The sequence below is a fragment of the Hyla sarda genome, chromosome 6 (genome assembly GCF_029499605.1).
Source record: "Hyla sarda isolate aHylSar1 chromosome 6, aHylSar1.hap1, whole genome shotgun sequence".
NCBI classification, from domain to species: domain Eukaryota; kingdom Metazoa; phylum Chordata; class Amphibia; order Anura; family Hylidae; genus Hyla; species Hyla sarda.
Window position 1 is genome coordinate 184,318,021 of NC_079194.1, and position 13,910 is coordinate 184,331,930.

The window sequence follows — 13,910 nt, forward strand, 5'->3', positions numbered from 1 at the left end:
CTGCGTTACGCTGTGCGCAGTGACGTGCGCGACGTGACGTCACTGCGTCCTGCGTTACGCTGTGCGCAGTGACGTGCGCGACGTGACTTCACCGTCAGTGCGCACAGTGACCGTTCAGGAGGACGCTACCGGAGCCAGATGTAGAGTGGACCTCGGGAACAGGTAATTATAAAACCGGGGATGGGGGAGGCAATGGGGCTGGGCCGGGGGGGGGGGGCTGTCGCGGTGCGGGGTGGGTCGGGGTGGCAGTGATAGGTCTCAGGACCCCCGGACAGGCAGGGGGAGAGTAGTGGGTGGCAGCGGCAGTCTATGGCACCTCAAAAGCCACTTCAGTGCATTGATTTAAAATGCACGCTTTAAATCAATGATCTGCAGCGGTGTCACGGGGGGATAAATAGCCGATAACTTATACCGCAATATCGGTATAAGTTATCGGCCCTAACCTCCACCGATTATCGGTATCAGTATCGGCCCTAAAAAAAACAATATTGGTCAATCCCTAGTCTGAACTATTAAAGTATAATATTATTTATCCCACATAGAGAATACTGTAAATAGAAAAAAAAATACCCAATCCCAGAATTGTAGTTTTGTTGGTCATATGACATCCCAGAAATCGTGGGAAAAAAAGTAATCAAAAATGGTACATAAAGTTAAAGGGATCAGAATATGGCGATGCATACCAACTAAAAAGAAAAAGTATATATACATTTTTTTAAGTAGAAAAACAAAAGGTGTATATATATATATATATAATTTTTATAAAATATATTTATATTCAATTCCACCTCTCAAAAATAGAATACAAAGCAATGAAAACAGGTTATGTACCCAAAATGGTACCAATGAAATCCTCCCACAAAAAATGTTTTCACAAAGCTCCTTCAACAGAAAAAAAAAATGTTTTTACTATACAATAAAAAGACAAAAAAAACTCTATACCTTATTTTATTTACATATGAGTTTGGCATCACCATCACCATACTGACCTAGAGAATAAAGTTAACACACCTTTTATACCACATGGTGAATGCCATAAAACCCAAAATTTTCCAAAAGTAAAAAAAAAAGAAAAACTAACAAAAAAGCCCACAGGGAAGATGGGGATAAATGAAAAAATAGTCATAACCTGAAGGCCAACTAAAGCAGCGGTTAATTCTTTCTATAATGGATGAACAGCATGTAATATGATATATTTTTTTATCTTTCATTTAGGGGCTCTGTCCTGGGCATTATTCTGGGACTTAGTATGTTCGGTCGTGCTTCTCTTCCTATGATTGTTCTTCAGCAGAGATCCGGGTTCTTCCTGCACCACGTTGTTTTTTCATCCTTCTGTATCCTGGCAGTCCTCAGTCTTCTGCTTCTGCCAGAAACCAAAAGGAAGGGTCTCCCAGACACTCTGAGGCAAGCAGACAGCCTGCGTCGTCCACCACTCCTCTTACAAGCTACTCAGGATGCAGTGCCCCTGCTTTCCCACAACAAGCCTCGTGTTGACTACAACCCAGATAGCTATGCCCGTCTAGCAAGCTCCACAAAGAAAATGATTAGAACGAACTCTACAAATGGACAAGATAATAAAGCTCTGACCAACGATTTAAATGGACTGCAGCAAGCAGAACATAATTTGTTCCCCAAACATCGGGAACCGGTTTTTCTCATGTCTGATTAGGGAGATTACCAACAAGACACCTCTTTGCCACAAAGATTATTTTTTTTATTACATGTATAAAATGTGGAATTATGAGGAACTTTTCCATAATGTGGAACCATCGACGTACTCCTGCCAGTGATGCTCCATTATTTATTTGTCCTCAGACTTGATCCCAGTGCATTCATACGAAATTCCCTTGTTTCTCTGCATCCCAGCTCCCTAACCCTCTCACTTTTACCAAACCTTCTGCAGGATGAAGGCCAGGGACAAAGTAAGCACCCACTGCCTCTCTGCTGATGCACCCAGTGTTATCTACATCACCCTACACCGCCTCATCTCAGAAACTGGTCCCACCCTCTTGCTGTTACATAAATAAGAATTCTGCCTTACACGTACTGTAAACAATTATTTAACCTTGGGAATTAATCTTCTTGTGTAACATGGAGCCCTACCATGTCAATTTGCCTCTGTCTGACTGGTCATCTACACAAAAATAGGACATATACAATACAGAACCATCAATATATACACTGGGATTGGTGTGGAAAATATTCACCAAATCTTTTAGCAAATACTGATCCCCAAAAAAGATTTGTGTAGTGCCTTCAGCTAAAGCATAGGATGAAATTAATTGTCTTTTCGTGGAAAGTAGCTCTAATAGTCACTCCTTGCCATACATGTCTGCCAGCCGGCGGAAGCGTGGACCCCACTCCTGCAGATAGTCATAATCCTGATCACCATCACCTTCACTAGATAAGATGGAACTCAGGGTTCCAGCAACTGACCCCTCTCCTTCATAATCGTAAATCAATGCAGTGTCATAAGGGGGAACACTGGGGTCTGAATCCGCCGCATGCAATCCCTACAAAAAGGACAAATGAATAGTGGTTACGAGTAGTGGTCACAAGCCACCCAGAAAATGACAATGGCAAAATCCAAGAACTCACATCTTGTATGAAGTCTGCAATGTCAGAAGGACGGTCAGAGGGTCTTCGAGGATAGCGAGGAAGTGTCTGACTGTAGGGAGCATCTCTCCGAATTGGAGGCTTGAAACGAGGTGATGGTGGCACTGCCATGGCTGGGTTCCTGAGGCGGTTCATATCATATGCATCCTATGTGATATGAGGATAAAGTTTTGTTAGTTACCACTACCTGCCCCTTTCTGCTGTTACCGATAGGGAACTAAAACATGTGGCTGCAAGAGATTAAAGTGTCCCTGTGACATGGATAAAACAAGTGAAAATTCCAGCATCCAGTTACATCTTGGTTTATTTTAGTAGTTTATAGTGGAAATAAGCCCCTGTGGTGAACTAATTCATCCCACCCAATGGATGGGTGTTTTTTTTTTTCTCCCAGGCAGTGAGGCCAATCAGGTTGGCGTGAACCCCTATGTGGCAGGTAGGGTTTGAGAATGTCATAATAGTAACAAAGGTTTATGATTGTGTAATTTGCCTTGTGATTGGAAGTAGCACCCTTATTACAATTAATTATTTTTAATTTATTTTTTACATTTGGTTATCTTTTCATTTTATTTCTTTTTTCTCTATTGATGTGATACCTTAGGTGTATGGACGCACTGCTCTTCTGAGTCAGTGCTGTGTCTTCTAGCAATAGGAGGGGGTACTCCCCCTGCTGGTCCTATGAACACACACCCTTTTATTTACATAGTCACATTATGTTAAAGAAGTACTCCGGCGCTTAGACATCTTATCCCCTATCCAAAGGATAGGGGATAAGATGCCTGATTGCGGGGGTCACGCCGCTGGGGACCCCCGTGATCTTGCACGCCGCACCCCGTTTAAAATCAGTCCCCGGAGCGTGTTCGCTCTGGGTCTGATTACTGTCGTTCACGGGGCCGGAGCGTTGTGACGTCAAGGCTCCGCTCCGCCCCAGCGGCGGGGCCCCCCTATCCTTTGAATTGGGGATAAGATGTGTAAGTGCTGGAGTACCCTTTAAGCGAATAAACGGCTGACATAGTAGAGCGATTTAATAAATGCTCTAATCTGGTGTTTCGGGTATGCTGGAAGTTGTAGTTTTGCAACAGCTGGACGCACCCTGGTTGGGTATCACTGCTCTAATCACAGACACAAAAGAGGTTTCCCGCTGCGACTTTGAACTGGGATGGGCTCTCTGCGGCAGATTTTCAGCAGTGGATTTTCAGATGCTGAAAAATATGGCGCAGAGAGCCCATGCCAGTTCAAACTCGCAGTGGGAAACATGCTGCTATCTCAATGAAATCTGCCTGTGCCTTAAAAGTGTTTTCCTATATGTGCACTTGATTTGATTACTGTGATTATGCACTTTTATGAAGTATTTGAACACTGATATATTATGACATGTCAGTGGGTGTCCATTTTTGTATGAAGGGCTGGTTTTAGTGATGACACTGTTCTCAACCACATGTGTTTATATGTGTGACTGATAATTTATTGTGATTGTTGCATGTGTATATATAAAATGGCACTTTACATTGTTAAGGCTTGACATAGACCTGCATTTGTAATATGGGTTGAAATGTGGCTGTTATTTCCTGAGTGCACTGCTTAAATAAACCAAGATGGAATCGGGTACTGGAATTCTCACTTGACTTATATGCATAACTGATTAGAGTCCATCTGGCTTTGTGCGTGCATCTATTTATCTGGCGATTGTGATGCAGTCCTACACCTTCTGCATAGAATTGATGTCTCTGTGACATGACAAGTTTGTTTGTTTTTTAAATAACATGGACTCTTTTAGAAAAAGGTGCAACTTTTTTCCCCCTCACTTACAAACAGTACTATTCTTGTCTAATGACTGTTGATGGTAGTGTATCTCAACTCCATAGACTAGAGTGGCACTTTTTTTGGGGGAAAATGCAACCTTTGCAAGGTGTTATTATTAAAAAGCACTCTGGTACCTGGTCTTCCTCTCCTCCTCCCTGCTCATTGTAGTTGAATATGTTGTCCCGCACATCATCCTCAGAGTCTGACAATAACCCTTTCTGTGCTGTGTTACTAGCCGTACAACGCAACAGGAGAAGCAGCAAAGCAAGAACTGCAACAGATAACACACATATTATTTGCACATCTATAAATGCATATATTTCTTCTCATTGATCTTATCTACATGTGACATTTGCGATTGTTGTCTTTGTCTTGCTGACCTGGCTACTGGAGAAGTCCCTTGTCCTCAGGTTTAAAGAGTCAGTCAGCCATAACCAAAACATGTCACTGTGACACAGCAGATCCTGCTATTGTTTGCAGTTTGAGCTCCAATGGAGGAGAAATGATGACAATGAATGTCTAGTACATCTTGTATTGTTTTAACACTGTTCTCTGTCAGATCAGATCTCTAAAGGGACATTACTACTTTTGCAGGTTATTTTTTATTTTTTTGTAAAACTAGGTCTTAGCTCTACAACATGATGGGTTTTCCTAATGGGATATCCTAGTTTTAGCAAATAAATATTATCTATTGTGCAATGGAAAGTTGTGAATTTTTTAAAAACTATATTACCAGTAACAATTCCTCTTTGTTTGTATTATCCCTGCTTGATTTAATTCACTAGAATTCTTCCCTAGGAGACATGTGCTGTAAATGTACCTACCACACTGCAGCATGGTACTGTATACACAGCACCGTACATGTATGGCACAGCCATGAAGCGAATGCAGGATTTAAGCTTGCTTCATAGTAGGTTAGTACTGATGTCTGCACACCATTAAGCCTTTAGATGCTGATGAGGCCATCTTTAGGAAAAATTACAAATGCCGGTGGGTTTGGGGGGCTCCTCTGACTCCGGCAGCGCAATTTGTGTCTCAAATATTAAAATATAACATTAATGAACTCACCCAGTAAATGGCATTTATGTAAAAGGAATACTAAAGTCCAATATTGCAGATTTTTGCTCAATTCATATCTCAAAAATATGAATAAAAAGGGATAAAAAAGTCTGACCTTACACAGCCCTGTATACATAAAAAAAAGTGCAAATTTTTTCTTACAAAAAGCTGGTGAAAAAAAACTAAACCTATATAATCGGCTATTATTGTAATTGTATTGACCTACAGAACTGCACTGAAAGTGCTCTGCATAGAAACAAAAACACATAGAGGTTGCAAAATTTATGTGGATTTTATTTTTTAAAATGTTGCCCTACTAATTTAAATTTTTTGGCTTTGCTGTAGAGTTTGTGGTAAAATGAGTGATGGCATTACAATTGGTGGTGCATAAAACAAGCCCTCATATTGGCCCTGTAGATGGAACATTCAAAGAGTTATGGCTATTAAAAGGCAAGGAGGAAAAACTTTTAATGCAAAAATGAAAATTGTCTGTGTCCTCAAGGGGATAAACTTTCCTAGTAATGTGATAAAGTTACGGGGCACAGGTTGTTACTAGACACAGCTCTGATGCATAATCACATGACCAGGAATCCACTGAAACTAAACCTTGAAGCCTACTATTGAATGACAGCAAGCAGAGATTTAGTTGTGCTGTTAACTTCTGGGCTGTTATCAAAGGGAACCCTCCCCAAAACTTTACAGTTAAATTGCAGTTATCATGTTTGTGTGGTGAATAATATTTGTCTTGATTATTATACTTTTATTGTGGCATATGCTGAATGTAATATCGCCTACCTCAAGCTACATACATCTCCAAGTCACGGAGTCAGTGCTGTAATTTCACCCATTACAGCTTCAAACATGCCTCCTGGTTGATGATGGATATCCCCCTGCTAGTGACATCACCCATCAGTGGGGGACGAACAATTGGCACCATAAAGGGAATAACATTGTACTATATGCTATTCACATGGACAATGCAGAGGCATGTTTGGAATGCATTTGAAAAGATCCACACCAGTGTTTCCCCACCAGGTCGCCTCCAGGTGTTGCAAAACTCCAATTCCCAGAATGCCTGGACAGCCAAAGGCTGTTCAGGCATGCTGGGAGTTGTAGTTTTGCAACATCTGGAGGCACCCTGGTTGGGAAACACTGATCTACACCATGGCCATTGTAGTTTAATATCCAAACTAGCAGTGACAGGTTCCATTTATGCAAAGAATAACCGTAACTGCTGGAACCAGAATACCCCTTTAAACTATTACTTGTCATGTTTTATCTTGTGATCAGTGAAGCCATTTTTGAAAACTAGTGCAATGGGAAAACATTACCAACAACAAATAATCAGATTGGTGCTCTTTAAAAAAAAAAAAAAAAAATCTAAAAGGGAACAATCTGATTAGTTGCTGTGGACAATAAGTTCCTTTTTTTTAGCCTCCGTTTAACATATGTATGTTGGCAAAAAAGCCTAGATGTATACCACAGATATATTTCACTGTAAAGGTATAAGTTGAATATGTCCCAATAGACCCCATTGTAAAGAAAACTTATTCACATTGGAGGTCATATACTTATGTAATCCTGACTGTTTTTTCTAGGGTTTTGAGCCCAAATTGTGTTACAGGCTTTGTGTTTCATGGAATAGCCTATTAAAAAAATATATATACAGTTGAAGGAGGTCCAAGGGACACGCTTGGTATCTCCCAGTTGAATGGGGCCCCATGGATATACATTGCATATATGCTTTACCTTAAGTATATGTCAAGCATAGGGACAAACTATACAATTAAGAGGTCTTCAGGCAAATTTTTTTGTTCTAAGGGGAGTGGGTTTTGAAGAAAAAAAAATGTTTTTTTTTTTTCTTTTTAAGCCAAAGATAGTAGAAGTAATGGAACAGGGAGGACTTATGCTTCTTCCTGCTAGACCCACTTTGGCCTAAAAAACGCTGTGTATGACACCCTGCTTAGATAACGTGCTTTTTTTGTTGCCAATCCTCTACCCATGAACTAAGATAGATAAAGATGTTGATTAAAAATGCTCTTTAAGAGTAGGGTCACACACAACATATACACAGCGTATTTCACACTGCAAAATCCACTGCACAGTGAGAAATTCAATGCATATTCTTCTATTAGCTGACACACAGGACTGTGTTCAGTGAGGTTTGGAGGCAGAGCCACGTGCCAACGTAACTGTGACACACGGCCCTGCCTCCAAAGCTCACTGAACACACCATGACTGCCTCAGGGTAGCCCTGTATGTCAGCTAACAAAAGAACATGCAACGTATTTCCCGCAGTGCAGTGGAGTTTGCACAGCATGAAATACGTTGCGTATACATGGTGGGGTTTAAATTAGAAACAATTTTAGAAACATTATGGGTAATAAGTAAAGACAGTTTGGCCCATAGCAACCAGCCACAACTCTGCTACTTTGGCTACCACATGCCAGCATGGTTTTTTGTTTGTCCGAATGCATTAGTTGCAATGTGGGACTGTACACTGAATATTTAAATTAAATATTTAATTTAAATAAAAAATATATATTTTGCTGTACTTGGTTAAATTGTATGTGTCTCTGTCTGAATAAGTACCAATACATAAAGGTTTGTGAAATAAATGCGCATGAAAAATATAATGAGCTCTAGTAAAAAAAATAAAAATAAAATGCAGCTGTCTGACACCAAGCATTGAACCTTTTTTGGCCGATTTCAGGCCAGGAGGACATTGACATTTTTTTTTACCTCTAAATTCAATAGTGTAACATCTCTTTGATCACACAGTAAATTTTACATTTGAAATTGTTGTTAATGTTAAATTAAGTGCACAGTCTTTTATTTTTATTTTTTTGAGCCATTTGCAGGCCAAATTACACCTGACTTTGTAAAAAGCCTTTTTTTGTGAGGTATAACTTTTGCTAGAGCCCCAAAAAAAATTCTAAAACATGCTTGAAAAAAAAAAAGACCTCAAACTGTCAAGAAGAAAAAAGTTCCACGTAGCAAAAAAAAATTCTGTATTTCAGCCTCAAACCAGACTCACCTAATAGCAAGGCCACACTGCTTAGAATAATGATTAGCGCACTTAGGCTAATATCGGTACCAGAACTGAAGAGAGGAGCTGCGCTGCCACTACAGATGCCAACCACATCGCAAAGACATACAGTTACATTCAATATGTGCAACTGTGCCAGGGGTGGGTCACCAGAGTCTGAAACCAGCAAGGGCAGAGTGTAAACTCCTTCTTCCACTTCACTGAGTAATTCCAGCATCACGTGGGTACCTGAAAAGGGGAGACAAGATTTGCTTGGTGGAGCATACATATTTTGCAGAACTCTCAGTTCTAAAGCACAGACCTTTGAAGTGGCAAACTTACTGCCAAATCTCAGATTAATCACTAAACTAATATTCACTCAGTTAACTCCAAGATGATCTCATATTTCCATTAAAAGAAGTAATGGCATCCAATAAGTAAACATAAAAAGAAGGGGTATGCTACCTGATCTATTATTGCCAAGCACTTTCACACCAGACACTTATTTATATTATCTGAGTTGTTCATGATTTAAGACTGTGAATATGATACAAACACAAGATACCACTAAGGTCACAGATCCAATGCATATTTACAATTTACACCATAAAGAAAGAAAAAGTGTTTATTTAGATCAAAAGTATACATTTTATTGAAAACACTATTGCAAAGACATACATTTAAAATCACTAAAATGTTATAATTGGGTCCTCTGCTTCTTGTGTCTATCCTCTAAACCCATCTCATCCAGACTAAAATTTCCCGCTCCCCCTTACCGGCTGTACGGTATTAGCAGTCTCACACTTTCTCAATGTCTAATGAGGAGTGGGAGAAGGTATTGTCGTAATACACCCTAGTTTCTCCCGCTGCCAATAACAAGCTGATGCAGCTGAGTATAATTCACTATAGTTATATTACCCCGATTAGACTACAAAAGATGGGGCGCTCAGCCTCAGATGCATGCCACCACCATTATACCCCTAGGGCAGATTTTTGGCACCTTATTTTGGCATGTCCATATGTTTAGTCCTTTTGGAGTGAGCCATTATAGCTTCTCTCCACATTGGTGGCTCCCCCAACAACCCTTTGATATGCCAATTTGATACTCTGGTTGAGGTGGTGTGGTCCCACCATGTCCGTATTTTCCTATGTGAGGTCTTATTTCTTACCAGGAAGGCGATAGCCCTCCAGTGGATGGACCCAAGGCCCCCGACATTCACAAAAAAATGGTAAGCTCTGTCATTCTCTTTTCCCATGTGGTCTACAAGAATAGAAAATATCCTGCTAAGTTTGAGCATGTGTGGGATTCATGGTGCTCCTCCCCCTTGAGAGAATGTTCCTACAATAACCTGCATGGCCTTGAGTCACCTGTTCCCTAGTGCTATGATTGTGATTTCGATTCCCCTGAGGGATGCCCTCACCTGGCAGCAGTGTTTCCCTTTCTTGAACTCTTGTACCCTTGATAGTCCTTGGATTGTGTGGTAATGGACCTTTTCATCTGTTCTTGTTTTATTTACACTTATGTTTGTCTATTATTTTTTTCTTCTGTTGTCACCCATATTGTGTGTCTTTACTCTCGAAAAGGCACCAGTCAGTAAACTGCTTTTTTTCCCCTTTTATTTCTGAACATTCTTTCTGATTGCATCTTGTACGAATGTCTATATCAATGTATAACCTGTAGTGCTGATGTTTTTTCACTCTCAATAAAACAAATAAAAAAAATATATAATATTATTTATTATTGTTATATTTTGGTGATTTTAAATATATGTCTTTGCAAATGTGTTTTCAATAAATGTATTATTTAATCCAAATAAATGCTTTTTCTTTCTTCCGGATTTAAACTGTGAATATAATTACAAAACAAAGTTGGGGATACTTTTACAATACCCAATATATTTCTTTGATGAATAATTATATGTATTTTTTTTCTTACCATTAACCTCACTGATGCTCCAGTTAAGGGTCAGGACAATGGAGGATTGATCCAGCTGAAAATGGAATGGGTGTGACTGAGGTGGCATGTCTTCATCTGTGGCACTCAGCAGTATCCCTTGACCATGATGTGGACTATTGCACAACTCCCCAGAATGCTGCAACAAAACTGGAGCATGGTCATTAAGTTCTATTACCTCCACAGATAGTGTCCCTGTGGAGCTTAGTGGGGGCACAGCTGAAAAACAGGAAGAACATAAAAGTATAGTAAGTTATATTGTAGAATATACTAAGTATAGATTTAATTCTACGTCCGATGCGTCATTCGGGCATCCATTGGAGATTCCATTCACCATTAGAACAGTAAAAGGAACTGGACAGTCTTCTGCACGATGGCACCAATAGATCCAGAGAAACTATTCTGTCTGGTGTTTAGGTCTGTCATGTTACTGGATTATAATTGGACAAAAAAAATTAAAAATACTGCTATTTTTTGTCCAGTTATTCAAACGGATTCTGCAAAAGAGGCCCCAAATGGAGCCTCCCCCTTAAATAAGTTGTGCCTGACTCAAAACGTATTACATGAACATGAAATCCTTTGGCTATACATTATCACCTACTTACTGGTTGGTTCAATGATCACTCCTTACCTTCTTAATACAGTCTCATTGGTAGTACATCTAATCTGTCTATCAACTGTTTTTCATCATAGGAGGTTATAAAATAGAGAGGAGTGAATCAAAACTGACGAACCCGAATTTGTTACGAATTTCATGAAAAATTTGATTCGCAATTAATGCTAATATGGCCGCGATCCACATGTCAGTACATGGGGCTGGGAAGGCAGGTAGGCATGATGACATTGAATGACATGCAGGATGCAGCCTATCAGCAGCCAGTCACCCCTGTGATGTCACAGCCCTATATAATCGGCAGCCATATTGCGGCTCGTCATTTCATTCATTACACTGCAGAGAGATAGGACGGACATCCTGTGTGTGTGTTACACAGAAAAGCTTATTACAGCAGCGTTTCACCACCTAGACACATTTCTGGTTCTGGTGGACAGAGAGCAGTGCATTTTTTTCACTGAAAAGGATTTTTACTGCAGCCATTAACCTCCCAGTCCCTTTCTATAGCATTGTATTACAGAGAGGGGCAGAGAGCTGTGTGTTGTCTCATACATTTCAACAAGCTGCCTCAAATTCATAAACCTTAGCAGAGGAGGCAGGAATAATTTTTCAGCGCAATTCTGTGTCTTTTCCACAACAAATCTGCTGGTTATACTAGTCTGTAGACTGTATAATACCCAGCAGTCCATTCCTAATAGTCTGTGAGAGTGCAATTTTGGGTTTAGTAAACAGCGACTGTGTACTGCTGGTGTTGTGCAAAAATACGTATTTTTAAGTGTACTGTAGCGCATTTTTCTGCCCTCATAAGTGCATACCACATACCTACATCTAAGTAGTGTACTATTTTGTAGCTGTTAATCTGTCAAGGGAATAGATACTGTGAAAGGACAGGCAAAAGTACACACCTGCTGCTGTTCTAGACAAATACTGTTTTAAGCGTAGTGAAACGTATTGTACTCCCCTCATATAAGCACTGAGTTTGTCAGGCAGAGAAGTGCCATGATGTGCACAGAGGAGTGGCAGAGGTCGCAGCAAACTAGGGGGAGTCGCAGCGAGAGGCCTGAGCGTCTGAGCTCCCGGTATCAGCTAGCGGTCGTGTCTCAACCAGCAACCCATCTGCCGTCATCGATTGGCTAACACGGTTATCCACTTCATCACAAGTGACATCTGATACCTCCAGTCAACAGACAGTGGGTTCCTCAGACACAACCCTCAGTTGGCATGGCCCAGGAGCAGTCCCTATCCTCCCATTGCCTCTGTCCTATGCTGTTCCCTCCTCTAAAGAAGTATTTTTATGCTGTGGGTTCAGCTCCACAATTCAGTGAGGACCATCTAATAGAGGACAGTCAGCAGCTACTGCCCAGCCAAGAAGTGGAGGAGACATCTGCCGCTTCCCCCGCTAGGCAGGCAAGTAGTGATGAGGAGAGTGACGTGGGTGGCGGTGTTGCCAGCGTTCAGGGTCCTGAAGCAGACACTGTTGAGGAACCTGAGAAGGACATCAGTGACATGCAGACACTTGTTGATGATGAAGCCGATCGCAATTGGGAGCCAGGTGCAGAAGGGGCTTCATCATCATCAGGAGAAGAGAGTTGCAGTTTGCCTGTGAGGCAGAAGCTGAGCCAGCAAGGTGGTACCATGATTGGCTGTCAGCATGGTGGCAGAAGTGGAAAATCTGGAGCCAAACGTGCCCGGGGAGACCACCTGCTTCGCGGCAGCCTACCTTCCCGGGAGGTAGTGGAACAGGGGTTCCTGGAGACGGCGGCAGTAACAGTCAATTAGTGCAGACTGTTGGTGGGAAAATCAGCTACTCGGCGGTGTGGCAGTTTTTCATCAAGCATCCGGAGGAGGTTAACATAGCCACATGCAAGATATGTCGGCAGAAGGTGAAACGTGGCCAGGGTCTCAATGTCAGCACCACGGCCCTGCATCAACATATGCTGCGCCACCATGAAGCGGCCTAGGAGAACCGTGGCTCCGATGTAGTGGTCCAGCCTGCTGCATCACCCAGTGGCACGCCGCTCCCTCTGTCAGCCAGCCAAGGCTCCACCACCTCAGCTGAAGGGAGCTATATGTCATACCGTCCTTCTGTCGCTCCAGATGCTCCTGCTCCTCCTACTTTTAGTCATTCATTCCGCCAACAATCCATGTCCAAGAGACAACAGTATGCACCCACTCATCCAACGGCGCAGAAGCTGAATGTGCTCCTGTCTAAGTTGCTGGTGCAGCAGTCCCTCCCTTTTCAAGTGGTTGACTCTGCACCTTTCAGAGAACTAATGGCTTGTGCCGAGCTGAGGTGGAGAGTGCCAAGCCATCATTTCTTTGTGAAGAAGGCAGTACCAGCCCTGCACAATTTTGTGGAAGAGAAGGTGGGCCAGTCCTTGAGCCTGTCGGTGTGTACCAAAGTGCACAGCAGTGCCGACATCTGGAGCTGTAACTGTGGTCAGGGTCAATACATGTCCTTTACGGCTCACTGGGTGAATGTGGGTCCTGCACAGCAACAACACCAACTTGGACAGGTCACACCGCTTCCTCCTCCACGCTCTCAGGCTGTTGGTCCTGTGACAGTGTGAGACTCTGCCTCCTCATCCTCCACCGTGTCCTCAGCCTCCAATGCCCAGACAAGTCTCAGTGGCCCTTCAGCATACCATGTGTGCAGGGCACAGCATTGTCACGCTGTTCTTCAGATGGTTTGCCTTGGCAAACAAAGTCACATATGGGAGGAACTGCTAAAAGTCATTCCTAAAGAAATCGGAGCATGGGTTACTCCACAAAAACTGGAAATGGGAACCATGGTAGCTGACAACATCTTGCATGCGTTGCCCTGCCCTGCATGGCACATG

At 41.9% G+C, this 13,910-nt stretch overlaps 2 protein-coding genes across 13 annotated transcripts in view; one reads left to right on the forward strand and one right to left on the reverse strand.

The window, feature by feature from the left end:
- SLC22A31 (solute carrier family 22 member 31) overlaps positions 1–1,672 on the forward strand; it is a 52,039-nt gene extending 50,367 nt beyond the window's left edge. For all 5 annotated transcript variants that reach the window (XM_056526049.1, XM_056526046.1, XM_056526045.1 and 2 more), the window contains one exon: positions 1,216–1,672. In XM_056526049.1, coding sequence (XP_056382024.1) covers positions 1,216–1,669 — 454 coding nt within the window. In that variant the 3' untranslated portion in view covers positions 1,670–1,672. The remainder of the gene's footprint in view (positions 1–1,215) is intronic.
- Positions 1,673–2,309: 637 nt separating this feature from the next.
- The window catches only part of CDH15 (cadherin 15), a 120,117-nt gene continuing 108,516 nt past the window's right edge, over positions 2,310–13,910 (reverse strand). For all 8 annotated transcript variants that reach the window (XM_056526033.1, XM_056526029.1, XM_056526030.1 and 5 more), the window contains exons 10-14: positions 10,440–10,676; positions 8,513–8,752; positions 4,551–4,687; positions 2,599–2,763; positions 2,310–2,513 (exon numbers count right to left, since the gene is read on the reverse strand). In XM_056526033.1, the coding sequence (XP_056382008.1) occupies positions 2,313–2,513; positions 2,599–2,763; positions 4,551–4,687; positions 8,513–8,752; positions 10,440–10,676 (980 nt within the window). In that variant the 3' untranslated portion in view covers positions 2,310–2,312. The remainder of the gene's footprint in view (positions 2,514–2,598; positions 2,764–4,550; positions 4,688–8,512; positions 8,753–10,439; positions 10,677–13,910) is intronic.